The sequence below is a fragment of the Alnus glutinosa genome, chromosome 10, assembly GCF_958979055.1.
Source record: "Alnus glutinosa chromosome 10, dhAlnGlut1.1, whole genome shotgun sequence".
Lineage (NCBI taxonomy): Eukaryota > Viridiplantae > Streptophyta > Magnoliopsida > Fagales > Betulaceae > Alnus > Alnus glutinosa.
This window is the reverse complement of record NC_084895.1, coordinates 20,144,649-20,166,128: the sequence shown is the minus strand read 5'-3', so window position 1 is coordinate 20,166,128 and position 21,480 is coordinate 20,144,649. Positions and strand designations below refer to the sequence as shown.

The window sequence follows — 21,480 nt, the reverse complement described above, 5'->3', positions numbered from 1 at the left end:
GAATGGTGTGCCGAGCTGGGCATAAGAAAAAGCTTTTCAACCCCCGTGTTCCCGAAGTCCAACGGCCAAGTTGAGGCCACAAACAAGACGCTAATCTAGATGTTAAAGAAGAAGCTCAGCCGGAAAAAAGGAGCATGGGTTGAGTATCTCCCCGAGGTGCTTTGGTCCTATCGAACTACGGTCAAAACTGCTACCGGAGAGACCCCATTCGCTTTAACCTATGGGATGGAAGCAGTAATTCCTGTGGAAGTGGGATCACCAAGCTTCAGGGTAGCCCACTATAACCCGGGGTTGAATGAAGAAGGAATAAATCTACATTTGGATTTGTTACAAGAAAGGCGTGAAGATGCCCATGCAGCGTGTGCAGCTTATCAGAGCTGAGTAGCTAAGTATTATGATAAGAAGGTTAAACCTCGGGCGTTCAGTGTTGGCGACTGGGTTCTGCGGAAGGTCAACCTAATGACTAAAGAACCGGCCGATGGAAAATTGGGCCCAAAGTGGGAGGGGCCATATCGGATAGTCAGCTCCAGCAAGAATGGGGCCTACCGCCTAGCCACAGGACAAGGGAAAACAGTGCCGAGGGCCTGGAATGTAGATCATCTTAAAAAGTACTACTTTTGAGATTCTCTGTTCCTATAAAGTAACTTTTCTATTTTTACTGCATTAGAGCCAACCATGTGAATGTCCGACCTCGGACTTGGCCCCCTCCTGGTTTTGGACAGGGGTTGAAAAAGAGCCTGCCCTTAACAGGGGACTAACGGGAGAACGTCCGACCTCGGACTTGGCCCCCTCCTGGTTTTGGACAGGAGGGTGGAAAGGAGCCCGCCCTTAACAGGGGACTAACGGGAGAATGTCCGACCTCGGACTTGGCATAAGTCCTGTCTACGGACTTGCCCCCTCCTGGTTTTGGACAGGGGGTGGAAAGGAGCCCGCCCTTAATAGGGGACTAATGGGAGAATGTCCAACCTCGGACTTAGCCCCTCCTGGTTTTGGACAGGGGGTGGAAAGGGGCCCGTCCTTAATAGGGGACTAACGGGAGAATGTCCGACCTCGGACTTGGCATAAGTCCTGTCTACGGACAAAGGGCGGACTTAACGTCCGACTTCTTTGTTTGGGATGATGTGGGCTTATCCCTTTCTAAATAATAACAAATCCCTCCATTCCTTTTCAATAGCAACGCACGGATTTGGGGGGTAAGGGTGAGGTAAGTGACCTCACTCCCTGTGACGTTGTATACTTTTATTTGGTTGTGTTAGTTTAAAGTGGGAATGAGTGCTCGAAAATAACCGAGGAATAACCTTTAAAGGAGATATTTTAAAGCAGAAAAAGAACATGCTTATTGATAGAATACACAATTACACGTTGTAAAATATTTGGGCTGGCGTACATGAAGGCAAGTCGTGCGGCAACAGGTCGCCGGTTTCGTGCCTTTGAACAGTTGGGTTCCCGTCTGCCTGGCGTGTCGACTCCTGACAGCGTCTCCATGGAGATGATTTCTCATCTTCCCTCACCGCCAGCGTCTCCATGGAGAGGAACTCGTTGTAAGGGCCAGCGACTCCCAACGGGGCGTGATAAGCAGTGGAATATCTCCGGCGTAAAGCCGGAGATCGCGCCTCCCTTACTAGATAAAGCCGAAGATCGCACATCCAAGTGGGTCAAGATGCTGGAATTGGAAACTAAAGCGCGAAAGTGGGGCACTCTTAGCTTCATGCCTAAGTACTGGACCCGCAAGAGCATCGCGACTCCAAACGAGAGAAGGTAAGTGCGAGAACTTGAAATGAAAATGTGATGGACGAAGGAAGTCTGGGGGCACATATATATATGCGCAAAGTTGTTTAATGCATTCACGATTCCCGCGATGGCAGGTATACCTAACGCTGAAAAGTTAGATTGGAAATGAATTCGGGCCTGTAGCCATTAATGGGGTAAGCCCATACAAGATGGTTATTAATGGCAACAATAAATGAAACGTACAGTTTCCTTTTCATAACAAAAAAAAAAAAAAAAAAAAACAAAACAAAAAAAAAAAAAACAAAGTGAAACAGTACATAGATATTTTAAAAGAAATGAGCTGTCAGGGGTTGCCAGGGCCGCTGCTGGAGGAAGGAGCCCCTTCTCCTCCAAGATGGGCGTCCCCTCTCTCCGGAGATGACACCGCTCCGGACGCAGAGGAAGTAAACCCTGGCTCTGAATTTCCGGCGGGAGCAGATTGAGAGGTTTTCGGACCCCAGTCAGTTACATGGGGGAACTGATCAACTCCTAGTTTGGCCATGGTCTCCAAGGCCTCGTCCGGGATCTGGATGGTGCTGATATCGAGATCCTTGAAGGACTCATCGCCGGTCGAGGCGCTTTTGGCAACACCCCTGTAGTGCTCGAAACCCCAGTTGAAACCCACGGCCCATGATGCGTCTCGGAGTTCCGGAACCCGAGAAAGCTCCCTTGTAAGCTCGACCCGACCACTTGGAGATGAAGCTCTTCAATTCTCTCCACAGCTTCTCTCCTTTCCTCGAACGCGCTGATCTGAAGGTCGAGGGCTTGCTTTTTATCCGCGATAGCTTGTTCTAGCTCCGACTTAACCTGGTCCCTGGCAGTAAGGGCCACGCCCTTTTCGGACAACGCTTGATCCCTTTCCCCGGAGAGCTTCTCCTTGTCGGACTTCAACGCCGAATTTTCGGCTTGTAGAGACTGGATGGTCGCCCTTAAAGAGCCGGAAGATTGAAGCTTGACCTCTAGTGTAGCCTCAAGTCTGACCTTCTCGGACAGTGCGTCCTTTAGGCGAGCTTGGACCGTAGACAAGTTGCTTTCCAGAGTCTCCATGTCATTGACCATCCTTTCGCAGCTGTTCAGGGTGCTCTGCAATGTACTCTCTTGGAGCTCGGACAATTTCTGAAGCCTGAGCCGATGCTTTTCGGATTCGGCCAAGGCCCTTCTTTGCCTCCTGGATTCCTCTTCCAGCTCCTCCATGTGAGCCCTTAAAGACCGAATGGATTCGGATTGGTCTTGTTCTGGGCCGCGGAGGCTTTTCCAAGATGTGGCTACATCCACGGCGAACTAAACAAGGATAATGCACCAATGCGTGAGTAGAAATGAGAGATAAACTACTATCTAAGTAGAGATTGTCAAACCACGTACCTGGAGGATCTTTTCGGTGAGCTGTTCGGCGTAGCCTTCCACTGGGAGCTGCCCAAACTGAGGACTATAGTCCGAGGTGACCAGGGAACTCAGAGCTTCAAAGGGACATCCCGCCAACCCTTCGGTTTGGAAGTCCGGCCGTCGCCCAGTAGTTACAGGGGTGGTTGGAGGAGCGGAAGTTGAAGTTCCGAGGACTGCGTGGGCTGAAACCAGAGCTGGGGACTCGGGTCTTGTGGGTGAAATAAGTGTCGGCGAGGCCTGCTCGAGTGCCTCCCTTTCGGAAGCCACTTCTTCTTGTAATTTGTTAAACTCTTGAGAGAAGGTGTCTTGGTCTTCCCCCAATAGTGAGTGAGTCGGTGACCTACCGGGGAGAACTTCATCCCCCTCAATAACCTTAACACCGAAGGTCGGTTCGGCTTCCGAGCGATCAACCGGATCATCTGAAGAAGGCACAGGTGTGGTAGGCGCAGGAAGAGAAGTAGCCATCGGAGGATTCCGGCTGCTCGGGGGAGCATAAACCTTGGCCATGGCTAAAATCCGGTCGATCATGAACCCGCTGTCCCGCTGGGCTCGAAGTCTTCTGGGCTCAGGACCCTCGTCGGTCTCTGAAGCGACCCTTTTTCCTTTTTGCTTCTGCGGAGGAACCTCATGTCGAACAGCCGAGCCCTCCGCAGGTCGTGAAGGAGGGTTGGGCTCAACTGGAGAAACGGTGGAGCACCCAACCACTTCAGTGGGGATAGCAGCAGTGGCCATGTCTTCGGCGACATCCTCGAAAGAGATGGGGGTGAGCGAGCGCTTAAACCAGGGGAAGGGGGACCCGCACAATGATCTCGGGGAAGGATCGTCACAGCCGGAGAAGAATTCCCCTCCTCTCCCTCGGACGAGGCTTCAACTACTTCGTCGATTTCCCTCATAATGGAGTCGTCGGAACCGATCGACGAATCGGAAGATAACCTGTTCGGGGAAGCCTCAGGAGCTCGAGAAGCTGAGGCCTGTGGGTGATAAACCTTTGAGGCGCGTGTCCTCCTGGGGGACTGATCGGCCTGCCTCCTGATAAGCGTTGAATGTTTACATTCAAAGCCCCTTAATTTACATATGTTAAACCCTAGTTTGTGTTGTTAAATAACGTGTTAGTATGTTTTAGTGTTTCATCTCTTTTTTAGGTCTTAATTGAAAAACAAGAAAAAATCAACAAGTTAAGCCTAATGAAGATATGTGAAGTTCAAGTGTTCTTGCCTAGAAGAGAAAAATCGATCAAGTATATTCGATCGATCGACATTTCCTTGAGAAAATAAATCGATCGATCTACATTCGATCGATCGAAATCTCCAAGGCAAAATAAGTCGATCAATCGACTTCGGATATTTCAGAAAGATCTGCAGATGTCGGCAGCTTTTTGTGTGGCTCAAATTCATCATCAAGTTGTGCGGTTCTAATCAAAAGTTGTTACCATCATTTTGTGCGGCTGAGAGTGATTGTTTGAGCTTGGTTTTTCGTACCAAATCCTCCATAAATAAAGGATGGACGTGTGGGTTAATAATATAGTTAGTTTAGTTGATAAATTGTATTTTGAGCTTTTGTGCATTCAAGTGATGCACTCTTTTCTTCATGTTTTCCAGAGAGCTAGTTTCAAGGTATGTTTATGCTGTAATTTAGTCTAAACTCGTTTTTATAGTAAAGTGAAGTTGGAGTTTGAGTTATTCAAGTGTTCTTTATAATTTCCTTATATTTCCAGCATTTCTTTCTTCTTCTTCCTTTTGTTTTTGTGTTATTTTATGTTGAAAACAATTCTGGAATCCTTAGATTCCAGAGCCCATAGCTTGTTCTTTAATGTTCTACTTAAAATTTCTTTTCTTTAAAGCTTGTTTTTGAGTATCTTTTTAGCTGTTAAAGTAGATTCAATAATTAAAGTTAGTAGTTTTTACATCTTATTAATGTGGGTTGTAGTTTTTATATCCTCTAGAGTAATGGGTTCTTCTTCTTCTATAAGAGAATTCCATAACTCCATGAGTAGCTAATTTAGTTGTAGGGTGTTGATGAACTCTCTCTAAGGGCCATGGGGTAGATTGTGTTGTTCTTGGATTTCTATACAAGTGTAATGATTACATAACCTAAGGATGGTTGTGTAATGGTGCTCATGACATAATTTATGTGAATTTGATAAACTCATGCTAGGGAACACATATCTCTCCACACTCTTTCTAGTTTAATTATTGCTTAAAGGTTTTTCCATTCTAGTGTAAGTTTAGGTGGAGATTATGTGTTGAACTAAGATGATTTATGCTTTTTCCATGAATGTGTATGCTTATTAATAGACCTTATAATCCATACTAGGAAGCATGAATCATTCAACCCTAGATTTGAGTTGAATGACTTGTGTATGAATAGATGGTTTATCATTGTCTTTAACTAAAGTAATTTCATATTGAGGTCGTCGTGTGATTGACAATCATTACGCGCTCGTATTGCATTTGTAAAAGAAATCCGAGAGGAATACAATATACCATGTGCTTAAGGATTGAGTGAAATCAATGCCCTACACTTTCCTAATTTTTAGACTTTTCATTATTACTTGTTTAGCTTAGTGTTAGAACAAAACAAATCATCTTTTTCATAATTAAATTAGGTAACGTTTTAGGTACTTCATAACTTGAACAACCTTCCAATCCTTGTGGTACGATACCCTCCTTAGTACTATACTACAAAGTCCCGTACTATTGCGAGTGGTTAAAAATATTAAAATCCACGTAGTTGTGAAAACCGATTAAGTGTAAAACCAAATTCCTATTTTTAAATCATCGGTTGGATCGCTACCACCTCCCCGAAGTGTTCCCTTTTTGGGCGGCCTTCTTCGGAACCTTGCCCGGAATGGGTCTGCTGGTCGTTACAGACCACCCAGCTATCGGAGCCCCCCGCTTGTCCAGAATTATTTTTTACTCTGGGATTTGGTACCCAAAGCACTCATTCAGGCTTTGAACGGAAACGAGGTTTTCGTAGTCGATCGACGACTGGACTGCCCTGGCCGAAAAGGAAAGCATGGCGTTGACTTCTTTGACTTTGGCAATGCTCAACGTGGGCAAGATCCGTAAGTCGTTGACCAATGGCCTCCACTCTCTGGGAACCCTTTGGGAATCTGGAATAGTCGACTGGAAAGGGCATTCCCATTCTCCGGAAACCCGAAAGAACTGTTGTCTCCAACCTTTGTTGTTCCCATACTTGCATTGATCGAGGTAGATGAATATCGGATCTTGGCGCACTCGCAATTCGACGGCCCCGTCCTTGGTAGATGGACGGTATATACTGAAGAACTGAGCGGCATTCATCTCAGTTCCGAGGACCTGCCGCCACAGGATAGATGATGCCACCACATACCTCCAGCCATTCGGAGCGATCTGGCTGGGGGCTACCCCGAGGAACGCGCACACCTCGCGAACGATCTTTGGGAATGGGAGTCGTACCCCTGCCATAAGCATTCGCTCTGTCAGGGTAACTTCGCCCCCGGCCATTCCCAGCGATCCGGGCTCTTGAAAGAAGACATCGACAGATGGGCCGATATCGTAAGCCCTCCGAAGAGTCGCCTTGTGGCTCGCCAACCAGGTCGACTCTAACCGGTCTTCCGGCGGTACCAAACGAACGGCCCCAGGTCTAACAGTAGGAGGGGGAACGACGACCAAAGGAACAGATTCCCCGGGGGCGTCCACGTGACCCCTGGGTGCTGGGTCTCCTCTGCGAGTGATGGCCATGTAGTGGTCGGAGGAAGCAACGAAGAGAAGAAGCCGAGAAAACAAGAAGATGAAAACAGAATGAGCGATGGAAGAAATGACCAGAGCGGAGGCCGAAGGGAGATATTTATAACGAGGCCGACAGCCTCTAGACGACGAGGGGATGTGACTGTCTGACTGATGGCGGTGGGCGTCCAGTCATTGAATAATAGCCTATTTTAGGGGCCTTCAGCTTAAAAGCTGGATACAATTAACCAGTGTGAAGGCATCCCAATGGCCGCCTGATTCAGGTGGCCAGGATTCATCCTTGGTTAAGGTGGCGTAAATGCCCGCTTTAAAGGAAGGAAAGTAATGGACGCGTTGCTTCATCATCCTGAAGAGGAGTGGGTATAATGCCAAAGAATAATTAAGATAGCTGAGATCCATAACCAGAAATTGCAACATTGAGGACCTAATTCTTGGGACCCAAGCGTCAAAGAAAGATCAGTGTTAGGCCTGACCTCTGGATCTTCCGGAGGGCACCGGTGGAATTCTCGTCTCCTTATGAGAAAGGAGAGAGAATTCGGGGGGTAATTGTTAGGGAAATTTCCCAAGAAGAAAATAAAAAACATTTTTATTTACCCTTGAAGAGCGCAAAGTTCAACGGCTACAACAGGATAAATCCAAACGGAGGAAGAGGAGGAATGGAGCATTAAATAAGGACTTTAATGAGGGAATCACTTCATTAAAGACTTTGATCCTGCTGATCAAAGACAACCGCCGCCATATGGGAAAGTATGAACTGTGGCCTGAGATGACTATCTGAGGCCGCCGAAGGGAATTAATTGAGAAAAGATAAGCATCTCAGAATAATAAATAGCAGTACGGATAAAGAAATGGGAGAAAAATGAAACAGATAAAAGGTGATCAACACAGAAAAATAAAAAACAGGAAAACTCCTTAATTCTCTGATCTTAAAAAAAATATCTCTCGTTCTCTTTCTCCTCCTCGTTGAGCTCATACTAACTTGATCGTCGGAGGGGGCTCGGCCGGAAACCCTGCCGGTCCTTTTGTCTTGCAGGGCGTAGAGGAGGTCGCTTCAAGGTTTTCCACTTCCATCTGTTCGGGGTCCGAAGACCAACCAGGAGTTGATACGTCTCATATCCGAAATTTAGCATCAACAATCTAAATGATACGTTGAAAATATAGAAAGTACGTACTTTTATTTAAATAGTAAAGATAAAGTTAAAGTTAATTTAATTAAAAAAAAAATAAAAAATCAAATGTTACAGTACTTTTCTTTTTCTTACCAAACACATGCTCCACGGGTTTTTTTTTTTTTTTGGCTCAATTTTTCAGTCTTTTACTTCTACATACTAGTTTGGGTTTTCTGTCAGCGAGTTTATCAGACAAGAAATGAGCTGTTCTCTGACCATGAAGTAGTGGTCAGTACGTGCTCGTTAGTTTCTGGGGATACCCTTTTATTTCTAAGCCACCATATTTATACTTAACCCTTATATACGGTTTCTTAAACTCATCTGAGTATTCAAATTTTGAAGCATGTGCAAGCTTAGTAAGCTTAGTTTGAGAAAATTTTTGAGTCTTTATTGTAAAGAATTGATGTGATGGCAAGTATATTTCGATATAGGTATTCCTTATTGGTTCTGGGTACTGCCAAAGTTCTGCAGTTGTGAACATTGGTGCAACTTTTACTTTCAAATCTCTTATTGAAAATATACGATGTCCATGCGAATTGAAGAATTCTCAACTGGGCAAAGCAAAAACTATATATATATATATATATTAAAAAAATCAGTTATCGGTAACTAATTGGCCTTTTGTAATTATTTTTGTATTGTTTTTGTTTGTGGTGAGATTGTTATTGATTAGCCCACCTCATTTTTGTTATCTTTTTTTTTTTTAATACTACTCATTATTCCATTGGAATAAGGAGCGAGGATAATCCTCCTTTGTAATCCTTTTGTTGGAGAAATAATTAGCACCAAAGACATGTGGGCCTAAGGTAGAATCGGGGGCCAAGCCCATCGGGTTGGCCCAGCCAGACCGGACCTAAGTATAAGACCATTCGTTATCTCCAAAAAGACGGATATTCAAAATATATCAAAATAGACTTCTATCTCATCAAATATGGGATAAGGTACCTAATATAATGACATTAGCTAAAGAGAGTGTCATGTCCAGTTTGGACTCTACTACCCAATTTGAATTCTATGAAGATAAGATTAAAGACTATATGATCTAGGACTCAGACTCCTAATTAGATTATGCTCAAAGCACTCCAGTAGTTTTATAACTGCGAATTGTGAGTCTATAAATAAGACTACTGCGTCAGGTATTTTGAACAAGCAGATTCTCTGAGCTTTTGAGATTACAAATATTCTCTAGAAAATTAGTTTGAACTGACTTGGGTCCAGTTGGCACCCCCATAGTCCGACGAGCCGTTTATTATTTTGCAGATTACGAGGAGAGCGAAGATTAAAGAAGGCAACGAATCACAAGGCAACACGTCACCGTACCGGAAACTGTACCAACACCTCTATTTGTTCATTTATGTTTTATGTTAGAGTAATGATTCACTACCACCTAAATATACAACTTTTCACCACCTTGTCTATGTGGCAAGGTGGTCCCCTACCTTAATTTATTTTTAAAAAATAAAAAAACTCAAAAAGTAGTGGGGGACCACCTTGCCACATAGGCAAGGTGGTGAAAAGTTGTATATTTAGGTGGCATTGAATCATTATTCTTTATGTTATTAATAAGAATATGCTATAAATATCTAAAAGTGATATTTATAATTTACGAATAAAATTACAAATAACTACATCTGAATCCGAATTTACACTCCAACAACGTGCTGCTACGAGAAAGGATGTTGGCTTTCACGTGGATCAGTTGTTACGTATTATCTTGTTTAATCTTTTAAACAATATTTCATATTTATTATTTTAAATGTATGGTGTATGTTATGCATGCACCTACATTTATGGGTGGGTTCGGTGTCACATTTACCACCCTAATTATGTTTGTTTAAATAGATGGTTATGTTTTGGTTCATCGTGTTGCATTCAGACTTGGAACTCAACTAGAGAAGAGCGAGTTATTTAAACATAGAGATATTTTAGTAATTTTACATTATGTGAAATTATTAAAATACCTTTATTTACAACTGACTGGCTCTTTCTAGTTGAAACTCAACTGGAAAGGATCCTATTGTATTGCATTCTTATATAACACTTATATTTTATGTTATTATTAAGAATATGCTCTAAATATTTAAAAGTGATATTTAGATTTAAGGACAACACGCGAAGATATTACAAATATCTGCATATAAATCCGAATTTACACTCCACATCGTGCTTAATATTTTAAACAGTATTTTACATTTATTATTTAAAATGTATTGAAAGGAATTCGTTTTAAGTTCATTTTTATCAAATTTTAAGGTGTGCGATATAGGGCCCACAAGTTAGACTTTTCACAAGCTTTGGCAAACTTTTCCAATGAGTCTTCTTTGTTAATTGCTTAATTTGTGAGTAGAATAATTAAATATATAAAAAATGATATTTGGCCATCCAATAATTGTGTCGTGGACTCATGGAGTCATGGGTGGCCAAATATCAATTCTTATATATATATAGGGGGTGAAAAGGAAGAAAGGAGATACATATTATCAATGCAGAAAATCTTTTTTTTAAAACACATAATTTTAAAGAGTAATGCTACACATCATCCTCTTGTCCTCCTTTTATCCTCCCAAAATTGATGTGGCTCTTAAAATCACCATTGGATCAAAATTCAATGGTAATCTATCATAAATCCAATGGTAATTTTAAGAGTCACATCAATTTTAGGGTGACAAAAGGAGGACAAGGGGATGATGTGTAGCATTACTCAATTTTAAAAGTTAAAGTGTAATTGTTTACCAAGATCAACAAATCTTATCCGATTATTTTAAGAGGGACTGATGGGATAAGCCATTCCTTTAATCGAGGTCTTTCATTCAAATGAACACGTTTAAAATGCCTTCTAAACATGACAAATTAATATTGAATTAAAAATTACATTAAAAAACTCTCACATCTTAATATTGCCAGCAAGATATTTCATCATCATCGCAATAAGATCACCCCGGATGCGTCATTCACGACATAAGGGTCGTTGTCGATTGGCCAATTAAAGTTTATTTATTTTTAAGGGGCGTTAGAAAAATACAAGTTACATATTAGTTAAACATTTTCTGTAATGAACCCTACCACATGTGAGAGAAAAAAATGTGTAACCAATATTTTTTTAACATTATCCTATTTTTAATGGTTAGACAAGTTAGAAGAACCCGGTTTATTTAAATCAAAGCCGGAGGCAGAGCCATACCCCACTCTACTTTTTTTTTTTAAAAAAATAAAATAAAATAAAATAAAATCTTAAAATAAAATAAAATAAAAGACATTTAGCTCAACAGTCTCTTCTTAATTTGTTGGCCCTTTCCCATTTAACTTTTTTCCTTAACTAAATAAACCTAAAAGAAAGCTCAAATCCACAGATTTGCTTTGGTGTGTAGTCTGTAGACATCAAAATTCAAAAGCCAACAAGCATAAGCACTTAAAGATCATTCCATTTTTCTTAAAGCATAAGCATAAGCACTTAAAGCATAAGCCACTGATTTTCAACCATTTTTTAAAAATATAAGAAACAAAACTACTTTTTACTTCTCTATAAAAAAACACCTCATAACAGCTTCCCTTCATTTTTTCCTATATCATTAAAATGTTATTTTTTTTTTATTATTATTTTTTTTTTACTTTAATTAAAAGTAGTAAAGAGAAAATAAAGTGGAAGAAAGATAATATATTTTGTGAATAAACAATTGAATGGGAAGTGAATAGTGCTTCTCATTGCCCTTTCCAGGAAAACAAAAATTTTAAGGAAACTGCTGTGGAGGGGTTTTTGTAACTTTTTTGAAATTTTTTCTAAAACTTAGGGAACAGACCCCTTTAAAGAAGCTACTATGAATGCTCTAAGGAGCGTTTCCAATTTCAATCAAACAACTAAAAGTATGAAACAAAAATATTTAATAAAAAAAAAATGAAACGAGAATAGGTATTTTGAATACCTCTTCGACACTTCTCCAGACTTCACCGGACCAACCCCTCTTCGGCTCTTCACCAAACAACTCACTTACTCACGGACTCATGGTAATCTGTTGTACTCATTTTTTGGTGATGAATGATGATAACTGTTGATGGTTCATGGCTTTTTGTTTCCAACTTGAACTTGTGTTTGAGTGTTTCGCTTTGGCCTTTTTGGGGAAGGACCAGACCAGGGGGTTAAGGTAGGGACGGGTTCAAGTGTTCGGAACAAGATCCTCTCTAGTTCAGTTGAACTGGAGAGTATCCAGTTAGTTATTATATCAGGGATATTTTTGTCATTTCACATTTTTTGAGATAAAAATACCCATGCCTTATAACTAACTGGATACTCTCTAGTTTAACTAAACTGGAGAGGACCAAAATTCTCAAGTGTTCAGGGGTTCTCTTTTTTGTTTAAAAAAAAAAACTATTCTTTTTGTTTTGTGAGGTGTGACATGTGATTTGTTTAGTGATAGGTTTATCCTTGAAGAGTAACAAAGTACTTTACGTATTTTTTTTTTTTTTTTTATACTCCATAGGAGGTGTATTTTTTTTTTTTTTTTTTTTTTGACCTGTTAATTGTTTTGTGTATTGTGGACAAATAAATTTTTGAAAATTGTTAATTTAATCAATTTTTTACGATACAAAACAATAATTAATTTGTAGCATAGAAGCGGTGCAAAATCACTCAACGCAAGTCACACTTTTTGAGGTTAGTTTTCTTAGTTCAATTCCTAATATAAGTAGTATTGTAATTAGGATATTATGTTTATTAAATATTGAGAATATTTGTTAGTATAGTTTATAAGTCTAAACAATTAATTGGAGAAATTGACATGTGAAAACTATTATATTCTATTGTTCTCTATGTGAGTTTGTTAATTGCTAACATACAAATATTTTTTCTTACTTTTCTAAAGACTCCAATATAACAATGTAAATTTATTTGTAAATGATGGGAAAACCAAATATAATACTTGATTTTTTGATTAAAAATATATATATATATATATATATATATATATATATATATATATATATATATATATATATATATATATATATATATATGCACAAAGTTCAATGACAATGTTAGTGACATCTTCAATCTTTATATATTTTTTATTCATGCTTTGACCCTACCACTATTTTAATGTATTTGTAATTTATGCCTTAACGGCTTGGCCCTTGTCTAAAATACTTTCTAACTCTGTCCCTGATCTAAATGATACGTTGAACATATAAAAAGTACGGACTTTTTAATTTTTTAAATTGAGTCACTCATTTAACTATTTCCTACCTTTTGTAATTATTTTCGTACTATTGTAGTTTAATTTGAATTGGGTCTGTTGTTGAAGAACCCACCCCATTTTCATTTTTAGGATCATCCACTCTTTATTCCATTCGAATCAAGAGTGGAAAAAATCATCCCATATAACTATTTTCTTATTTTTTTTTATATTTTTTTTTTTTTTTAAAAAAAAACAATCTCAGGATTTATATGACATATTACATGAGCATAACTCAAGCGTGTCGATTCCCTTTTATATGGATTTCAGATTCTTACGAATTACAAATGGGAAATAAATAATATAAGATAAAGTGGTTAGTGCATAAAATATATTGTATAATTACTATTATCTCATCTTACATAAGGAGTTATAGTATCTCTTAAAAAAATTTCTGACAATAAATTTTTGAAAATAATTATTTTATTATATATTTTTATGAAAATACACCAACACCGGTCTTGGAAAAATGTATTTAACATTCTTAGTAACCTCACTAAATTTTACTAACTAAAATAGTTAAAAAAATCACTTTTCTCTATTCTGGTGAGTCATTTTTTTAAAGCACCCCCAGTAGTCTCACTATTTTAATTATTTACTATTACTATTCTATTTAAATAATAATTTATTTATTTATTTATTTTTCAGGTTTCTTTATATTATTCTTTCTCTATTTAATTTTTTTTTTAATGTTTGTCTTTTCCTAACGGTCATATTTTTGAATATTTGTTTTATTTTAACAGTCATATTTTAAAAAAATTGTCTTTTCTTAACGGTCATATTTAAGAATATTTGTTTTATCTTAACAATCATATTTTTGAAAAATTTTCTTTTCTTAAAGGGGTTGTGTTAAGATTAGAGACGGAGGGAGGGGGGGCGGTCAATTCTTAAGAAGAAGAAAAATTTTAAGATTAAAAAAAAAAAATTATAAGGGAAATTAGAGGAGCGAAGGCCACTGACAATAAGGAATTCGAGGTGTTGTAGCTCCGGTGCAAGTAGGCGTTCAGATGTGGGAGATCGGTGTAGTTGGGGTACACCGGCCTACTTGTTTGTGAACTTTCTGTGAAGTATAGTTGAGAGACTCAGCCGGTGCAACCAGCAGAGCCACGATGGCTAAGACCCCAGGACCACTCCACATGTAAAACAAGGCATGCCCATTGTATTTGTAATGAAGGTGAATAGATCTAGCGAGATCGGATTCTATTGGATGTAAGCTACGTCAGCAATGGTTTAGTTGAAAACATAGTTAGCTTGCTTAGTGTATTACAGCTGGCAAGTTAGTTAATTTTACTAGAGTTAATTATATTCAGTTACTTTGTTGTTCGATAAATATGTAAGAAGCCTTTTGTATCATTTATTCCTTTTTTTAATGAGATCATATTCTAGGAATTGTTTAGGAGTTGGGCAGTACAGAATTTGAGATTTTTTTTTTTTTTTTTCTTTTTTCAATTTCTGGATTTTTGGATAGCAATTTTGTTTACTTTTTTTTTTTCAATTTTTTTTTTTAATTTTGCTTATTAATTTTTTACTTGAAGGGAATAATAAAAATAGAAAAATTAGGTTATGTTTAATTTACTTACAATTTGACTTTATATATATATATACACACACTTTAGCCCCTACTTAAAAAAAATAAAAATAAAAATTAAAAATAAAAATTAAAAATTAAAAATTAAAAAATTAAAAAATTAAAAAAAAATTTGGCCCCCTTCCATTAAAATGTCTGACTCCGTCCTTGGCTAAGATTGATTTGCGTGAAAAACAAAAAACAAAAAACAATTTTTATAGTACTTATCAAAATTAGTGATTACTATTCACTCATCAAAATTTTTTGATTAAACTGGTGAGATTGTTGGAAGTAGATTTTGGATATTTTTACCGAATTGCCTCACAAAAATAGCTTTTTAGTGAGCTTACTAGAAATGCTCTAAAGTCAAATAAGATATTTGTACTTTTGGTTTTCCCACCTTGGCAGCTTAGACCCCACCTTAGGTCGGGCCCCTTGCATCCTGCCGTCTTGCTCTTCATCTTTTATCTGCTCCTCGCGGGCTGATTCTTGAGTTTGTGAAAGTTTATCGTTTTGGGTTTTTCAAAATTAGATTTGTAATCCTCTATTAGTCCCGCCCTTAGATGCCCCCCCTGCCCCCAACAACAACATGCTCTTGGGTCTTCCTTCTTTCTACCGCCGTCCTCAGCTCCACCATACGCCCTCCACACTTTTGAAAAAAAAAAAAAAAAAACAACGATGACAAAGTAAAAATTCAAAAATGTCTTGACCTCACCCACATCTAAGGCTAGCAAAACGAGTTGGTGTGTTGGGTTTAAGTCAAACCTGACACGACACATCTGACCCGTTTAGCTCACGACCCGATTCATTTTTATTTATTTATTTATTTTATTAGCCACTAGTATAAAGACCAATTTGCTACAAAATGAATAGAGAATAACCTAGGTAGCAAGGGATGCAGCAGGACTTGGAGTTAAATGAGAGACCAATGGGTATACCGATTTTCTTCACAAAAATTAATCAGAGTAACTACTCTTGAGATCAATCTTCTGGCATGATGCAGGAAGGTTCTCTTGCCCTAAAAAAATAAAAAATAAAAAAGAGGACTTTCAACCTAGTTAGAATTGGAGGAAGCTAGCATACCTCAAATTTCTATAATTCTAGCCAAATAAATAACTCAAGCCCAATCAGATTATAAAGCGAGCTTAAATTTCTCTCTCTAGTTGTTCTATTACCTATTTTCCAAACGACTTTTTTTTTTTTTTGGGGGGCGGGGGGGGGGGGGGGGTTATTGTGTGTGGCAGTGTAAAATATAAGTGATGTAGATTTTTTTTTTTTTTAATGAGTTAACTCGTTTGACACGTTTATAAACAGGTTAATCCGTTTATAATCTGAACTCGTTTAACTTAAACTCAAAACTTATAAATGTTTGTTATGTTCGTATCTGATTCGTAAGTCATGTAAAAAAATGTCAGTACTACTTACATCTACAACTTTAACGTGGGTCTGGATTGCTCTATGCAACGCTGTCAATATGAAATGACCCACGGCCACCACAAACGGGGTTGTGAGGCTTACTCATTAAAAAAAAAAAAAAAAAAAAAAAAAACAAATCACGGAGAAATGCTTAATTAGGATAATGTTCTTTTAGTCCCAACAACTTCTGTTTAGTTTGCATCTCATATTAATTTTTATTAATCTTTTCATGAGACAATTAATTAAGAGCACCGCATACCTAATGAAGACAGCACATTTGTACCACGCGACACAAATATGTGAATTAAAAATTAAAAACCTTCCAAAATCGTGTCAGTTAGTCTCACACTTGGTTATCTGTATGCCAAAGAGATAATATTAAGAATAAACCTCACATGATCATGCTGGGTATTTCTATTCACACGTGGAAGATTACTTAGACAGAGTTAGTCAAATGTGACTTAATTAATTAAGTAGTAATATTAGAGATATTGCGTCAGGCATGAGATAATGCGTGATCTCACCGGCCATTACATCATTTTACATGGGAAGGAATAGGATAGACTTAATTAAGCAGTAATTTTAGAGAGAGAACAAAGAAAATACACACAATTTCAGGTCTCTATTAATTAGTTTTTAATTATATATAAATTTTTTTTTTTCGTTTTTTCTGAAACTCTCTTAATTTACCTTTTGACTGGAGTTCATTTTTTTTTTCCAACAAGGTATAGCCTCTCAGCATGGCCAAAGAGATATCCGTTAATGTCATTTACAAAATAGAAAAATAGAATCAGCATATCTTTTTTTTTTGCTGATGGTGCATCCACTCTTCTTCTTGCACTTGTATATAAACTACTCGTGGTTTCAATTTTGTAATTACTATAATTAGTGCTGGTCGATGTAGCACACACCCGTTTTTATTAAAATTTTAGACGAAAGTTAGGTGCATGGACGTATTTGTGTTTTTTGCTTATCAAATAAAGCTTTTAGTCAATTTTTATGCCCTATGAAACTAATTGCATCTTACTAATTAAATTTTAGTGACCAATTTTACATTTTTGGGCCTGCTTTCTCATTCCAAGAGAGAGATTAATTAAAGAGGCTTGACATTGACGGGGAGAAAGTAGGTACCACAAGTAATACTATATATACAAGTGCAAGAAGAAGAATGAATGCATCATCAGTAAGAAAAAAGAGATAGAAACCCTGATCAGTGTTGGTAATTAGTTGGAGGAAGAATTTAGTGCTATATATCAAGCAATATAAGCTTTAATTTCTTGCAAGCCAATTTTGCAGGTTCTTACATTCTCCTTTCAATTCACTTTATTATATACTTTTTTATAATTAAAAAAGTTTTTAGATCCAATTGAGTTTGTTAATACATTGATCAGTATAGCTAGAATTCATTGTAAAAATTATATTATAGAACAATATAATTTGCGTTGCGTTGTTTATAGAACAATATATTATAGATCGAGCTGCCAAGCCATTTGCGTTGTTTATTCCAATTGTCCGCATTAATTATATTATAGAAAAATAAATCTATCAAAGAAATATGTCTTTCATTTTTTTGCATGCTACACTTACCCCTTCCAATTTACTCTATATTTGTGATGTTTTTCAAATTTTAAAAAGTTATAATTGGTCACCTTTTAACCACTTAGCCCTTTTACTAAGAGAATTTCTAATCATCTTGTTAAATTTTACTAGCCAAAATAGATAAAAATCTATTTTTTCTATTTTAGCCAATTACTTTTCTTATCAGCTGCCTCACCAATTTAACTATTCACTATTATTATTTCATTTAAATAATATTTTTCAAAGATTTCTTTATTCTTTTTTCATACTAACATTTATTTTTTTGAATGTTCATATTTTCTTAAACACTAATATTTTTGAATATTTGTCTTATTCTAATTGTCATATTTTTAAATATTTGTCTTATATTAACGTATTTTTATTTCAAAATTTGCCATGTCTCTGTTTTGGGATCTATTGTTTAGAAAGTGTGATTCAAGACTTTGACTTGATCTACGTCCAGAAATAGAGCTAGTCAAAATATTTTATAGAAAATGAAGAATACAATTAGCAAAACACAAGAGAATAGTTAATCAATCAAGAAGACTACGTGCAGTGAGTGGCATGAGTCGCGAGAAAAATGGAGAGGAGAGATAGAAGAATAATTTTAATGTTTGTTTATTTGTTTGGTGAGTAAACAGTGCTCACTATCGTTAGTGAGTACTGTTCATTTACCAAAACTTTTTGGTTCTAGTAATGAGGCTGCTAGGAGTGATTTTTATGTGTTTTTACCAAATTGCATTAACAAAAAGTTATTTTAATGAGGCTACTAGGAATACTCTTAATCCTATCTATTAGAAGTTTTTGTTATGTCTAACGAAAAGTGTGTCAAATGTTTTTGTTGTTTAAAAAAAAAAAATATCTACATAGGTATATGGATATATAATTTGAGTCACACTAAGAACAGATGACTCATTTTCCATTCATCTTAACAAAAAATGATGACAAAGGTAGCAAAGTGAAATGACCTACTAATTTGAAGGGTTCAGTTCTAACTTTTTAAAGTTTGGGGTTGATTGCAAATGGAGTGTAAGTTCGAGGGAACTAAGTGCACTTCTTCTTTCTTTTCTTCTTTTCTTTTTTTTTTTCTCCAAAATCACATATATAAAATTAAATTAGATATTTGATCCATATATACAACTTTTACATAATCTATTTATTTCAGACTTTATATGACAATATTCTACGTGCACAACTAAAGCGTGTCAATTCACTTTTATATATATTAAAGATTCTTACGAATTACAAATGAAAAATTATATCACAAGATAATGAAAAATAAATAATATAAGAAAAAGTGGATAGTACAGCATAAATATTATCTCACTTTACATAAGGAAGTATATATAATATGTCATAACAAATTTTGTCACAATAAATTTCCTGTTTTCTTAAAATATATATATATATATATTATAAATTTTTAAAAGATTCAGGCATTGGAATTTTTACAAATTCCGTTAAATTCTGAGCAATACCTAAAATTGAAAGATAGATACCTGGCCCTAAATTGATATTTTTTTAAATTTGAGTACTTAATTGTAAAAGTGATTGAAAATTTAGAGCAATAAGTGAAGTTTTTTTTAAATAATATTAAGATATGAATGATCAACCAATTTATTATATTGTTAATGGTTGTTGCTTATTTTTTACTAGAACAATAAACTTAAAGGATGGTAAAGATCCTGGGCCTCTGCGCTAGCGCTGGTCGTTTTAGGGAACCTGAATGTGAGGACGTTCCACCTCCGAAGCAATCAGACTGTTGTATCTGCATAACCAGCCGCTTCAAAGGACCTGAACGTGAGAATGTTGTCATTAACATTCCATCTTCGGATCAGGAGGAGTCGGAATGCTGTATCTACAGGGTTCCCAAGCAACTACGCAAGATAAATAAAGAAGCCTACACACCTAAACATGTTTCAATAGGCCCCTTTCATCACCGCCAAAAAGAATTGAGTGGCATGGAAATTCACAAACAAAGATATTCTGATTATTTCTTTCAACGGCCGACGCTGAAGAAGAGCAAGGAGGATCTTCAAAAGATCATTGAAGACAACGAAGAAAAAATCCGCAATTGCTATTCAGATAACTGTAGACTCAAAAGCGAAGACTTTGTAAAGATGATTCTATTGGATGCTATCTTTATAATTGAACTCTTCCTAAGGAAATGGGGCAATAAAATGGATTACATATCAAGGAAGCCATGGCTAGAAGTTGGTATAAAACATGACTTGATATTACTTGAAAATCAGCTTCCTTTTTTTGTTCTTGAGGACTTATATATGTCTTCCGGTTGCAACCATTGTGAAGAAGGCGAGCAAATTGATGAACACAAAATGGGCCTGAAGGAAGATGAATCAAATGACGCTCTGGACTTTGTCAAGCTTTCTCTCAATTATTTTTCTGATCAACATGGAATCGGTGAGGAAGTAACTAAAACACCCATCAGTGAGAAAGTAAAACATTTCACAGATTTGCTAAGATATTTGTTTTGTTCATCAATACCGAAACTTTTTCGTACTAATCAAGGACCTTTGTATCCTCTATATTGTGCCAAAGAGCTTGATCATGCAGGATTGAAATTCAAAGCGGCTGCTGAAAAAAGAAAATTACTTGAGATACAATTCCATCAGAATAGCTATTGGTGCTTCAATTGCTCATGCCTCCTTTCTTGCTTACCATGCTTTAAATGTTTTCCGTTCTTGGAGAGTATGCAGTGTATCTTGGAAGTACCACCCTTTCAGATTCACGACGATACTGAAGGTATTTTTCGAAACCTGATGGCCTTGGAGCAGTCGCATTATCCATATAATGCTTACATATGCAATTATGTTGTGCTATTGGACTATCTTATCAACACTGAAGAAGATGTGGATTTACTTACTAAAAAGAAGGTCATTGTTAACATGCTTGGTAGCAATGCCGCAGTGGCGACTCTAATTAACAAACTCTCCGATCAGATTACGGAAGCTAGATCATGTTACCATGATATCGCTCAAAACCTTAATGACCACTATGAGTTACCTCTCAACCAAATATTGGCAACCCTAACAAGAGAGTATTTCCCTAATATTTTTAGAGGCACAGCAACTATTGTTGGACTAATTGTCCTGGGTTTCACTTTCTGGAGTTTCATTAAGTCTTTTGTCCACGTGTAGATTTGAAGTATGTATGGTTTAGTGTTTGTTGGAATGCTTTGCTTTTAGTTGCAATGATGCATATATGGCATCTGAACTTAATTGTAATCCTATTTAGCTTGCGAGATATCCTCCCCGTCTTAATATATGGCTTGTAATCTTCAACTTTGTAAGTGGTTTATGATATTTCAGCAATAAAAATTGTGGCAAGTCTGTGTGTTTGAGCATCCGTTGAGTGTCTATATTTCAGCTAACAGAGTTCTATATATATATATATGCTCTGTACATAATAGTTTGTTTCCAAATTTATCATTATTTTGTGGTCACAAATTAAGTGATATCAACATATTTAATTGTGCTAGCTTTAAAGATGCTTCTTATAAATGTTCACCGAATTGGGGTTTCCTTGAGCGAAACAATCCTGCTTCTTACAATTATCCGGATCCAGCTTCAGTGCTATAAAATAAAATAACAGCACATCTGCTGCCAAAAACGGACGTCCAAGAT

General features: G+C 37.1%; 1 protein-coding gene across 1 annotated transcript; it reads left to right on the top strand.

The window, feature by feature from the left end:
• Positions 1-17,531: 17,531 nt before the first annotated feature.
• LOC133880644 (UPF0481 protein At3g47200-like) lies at positions 17,532-21,202 on the top strand. The gene is made up of 2 exons (XM_062319625.1): positions 17,532-17,554; positions 19,493-21,202. Exon 2 carries the CDS (start codon positions 19,510-19,512, stop codon positions 20,992-20,994), a length of 1,485 nt encoding a protein of 494 aa, XP_062175609.1. The 5' UTR covers positions 17,532-17,554; positions 19,493-19,509; the 3' UTR covers positions 20,995-21,202.
• The last annotated feature ends 278 nt before the right edge of the window (positions 21,203-21,480 follow it).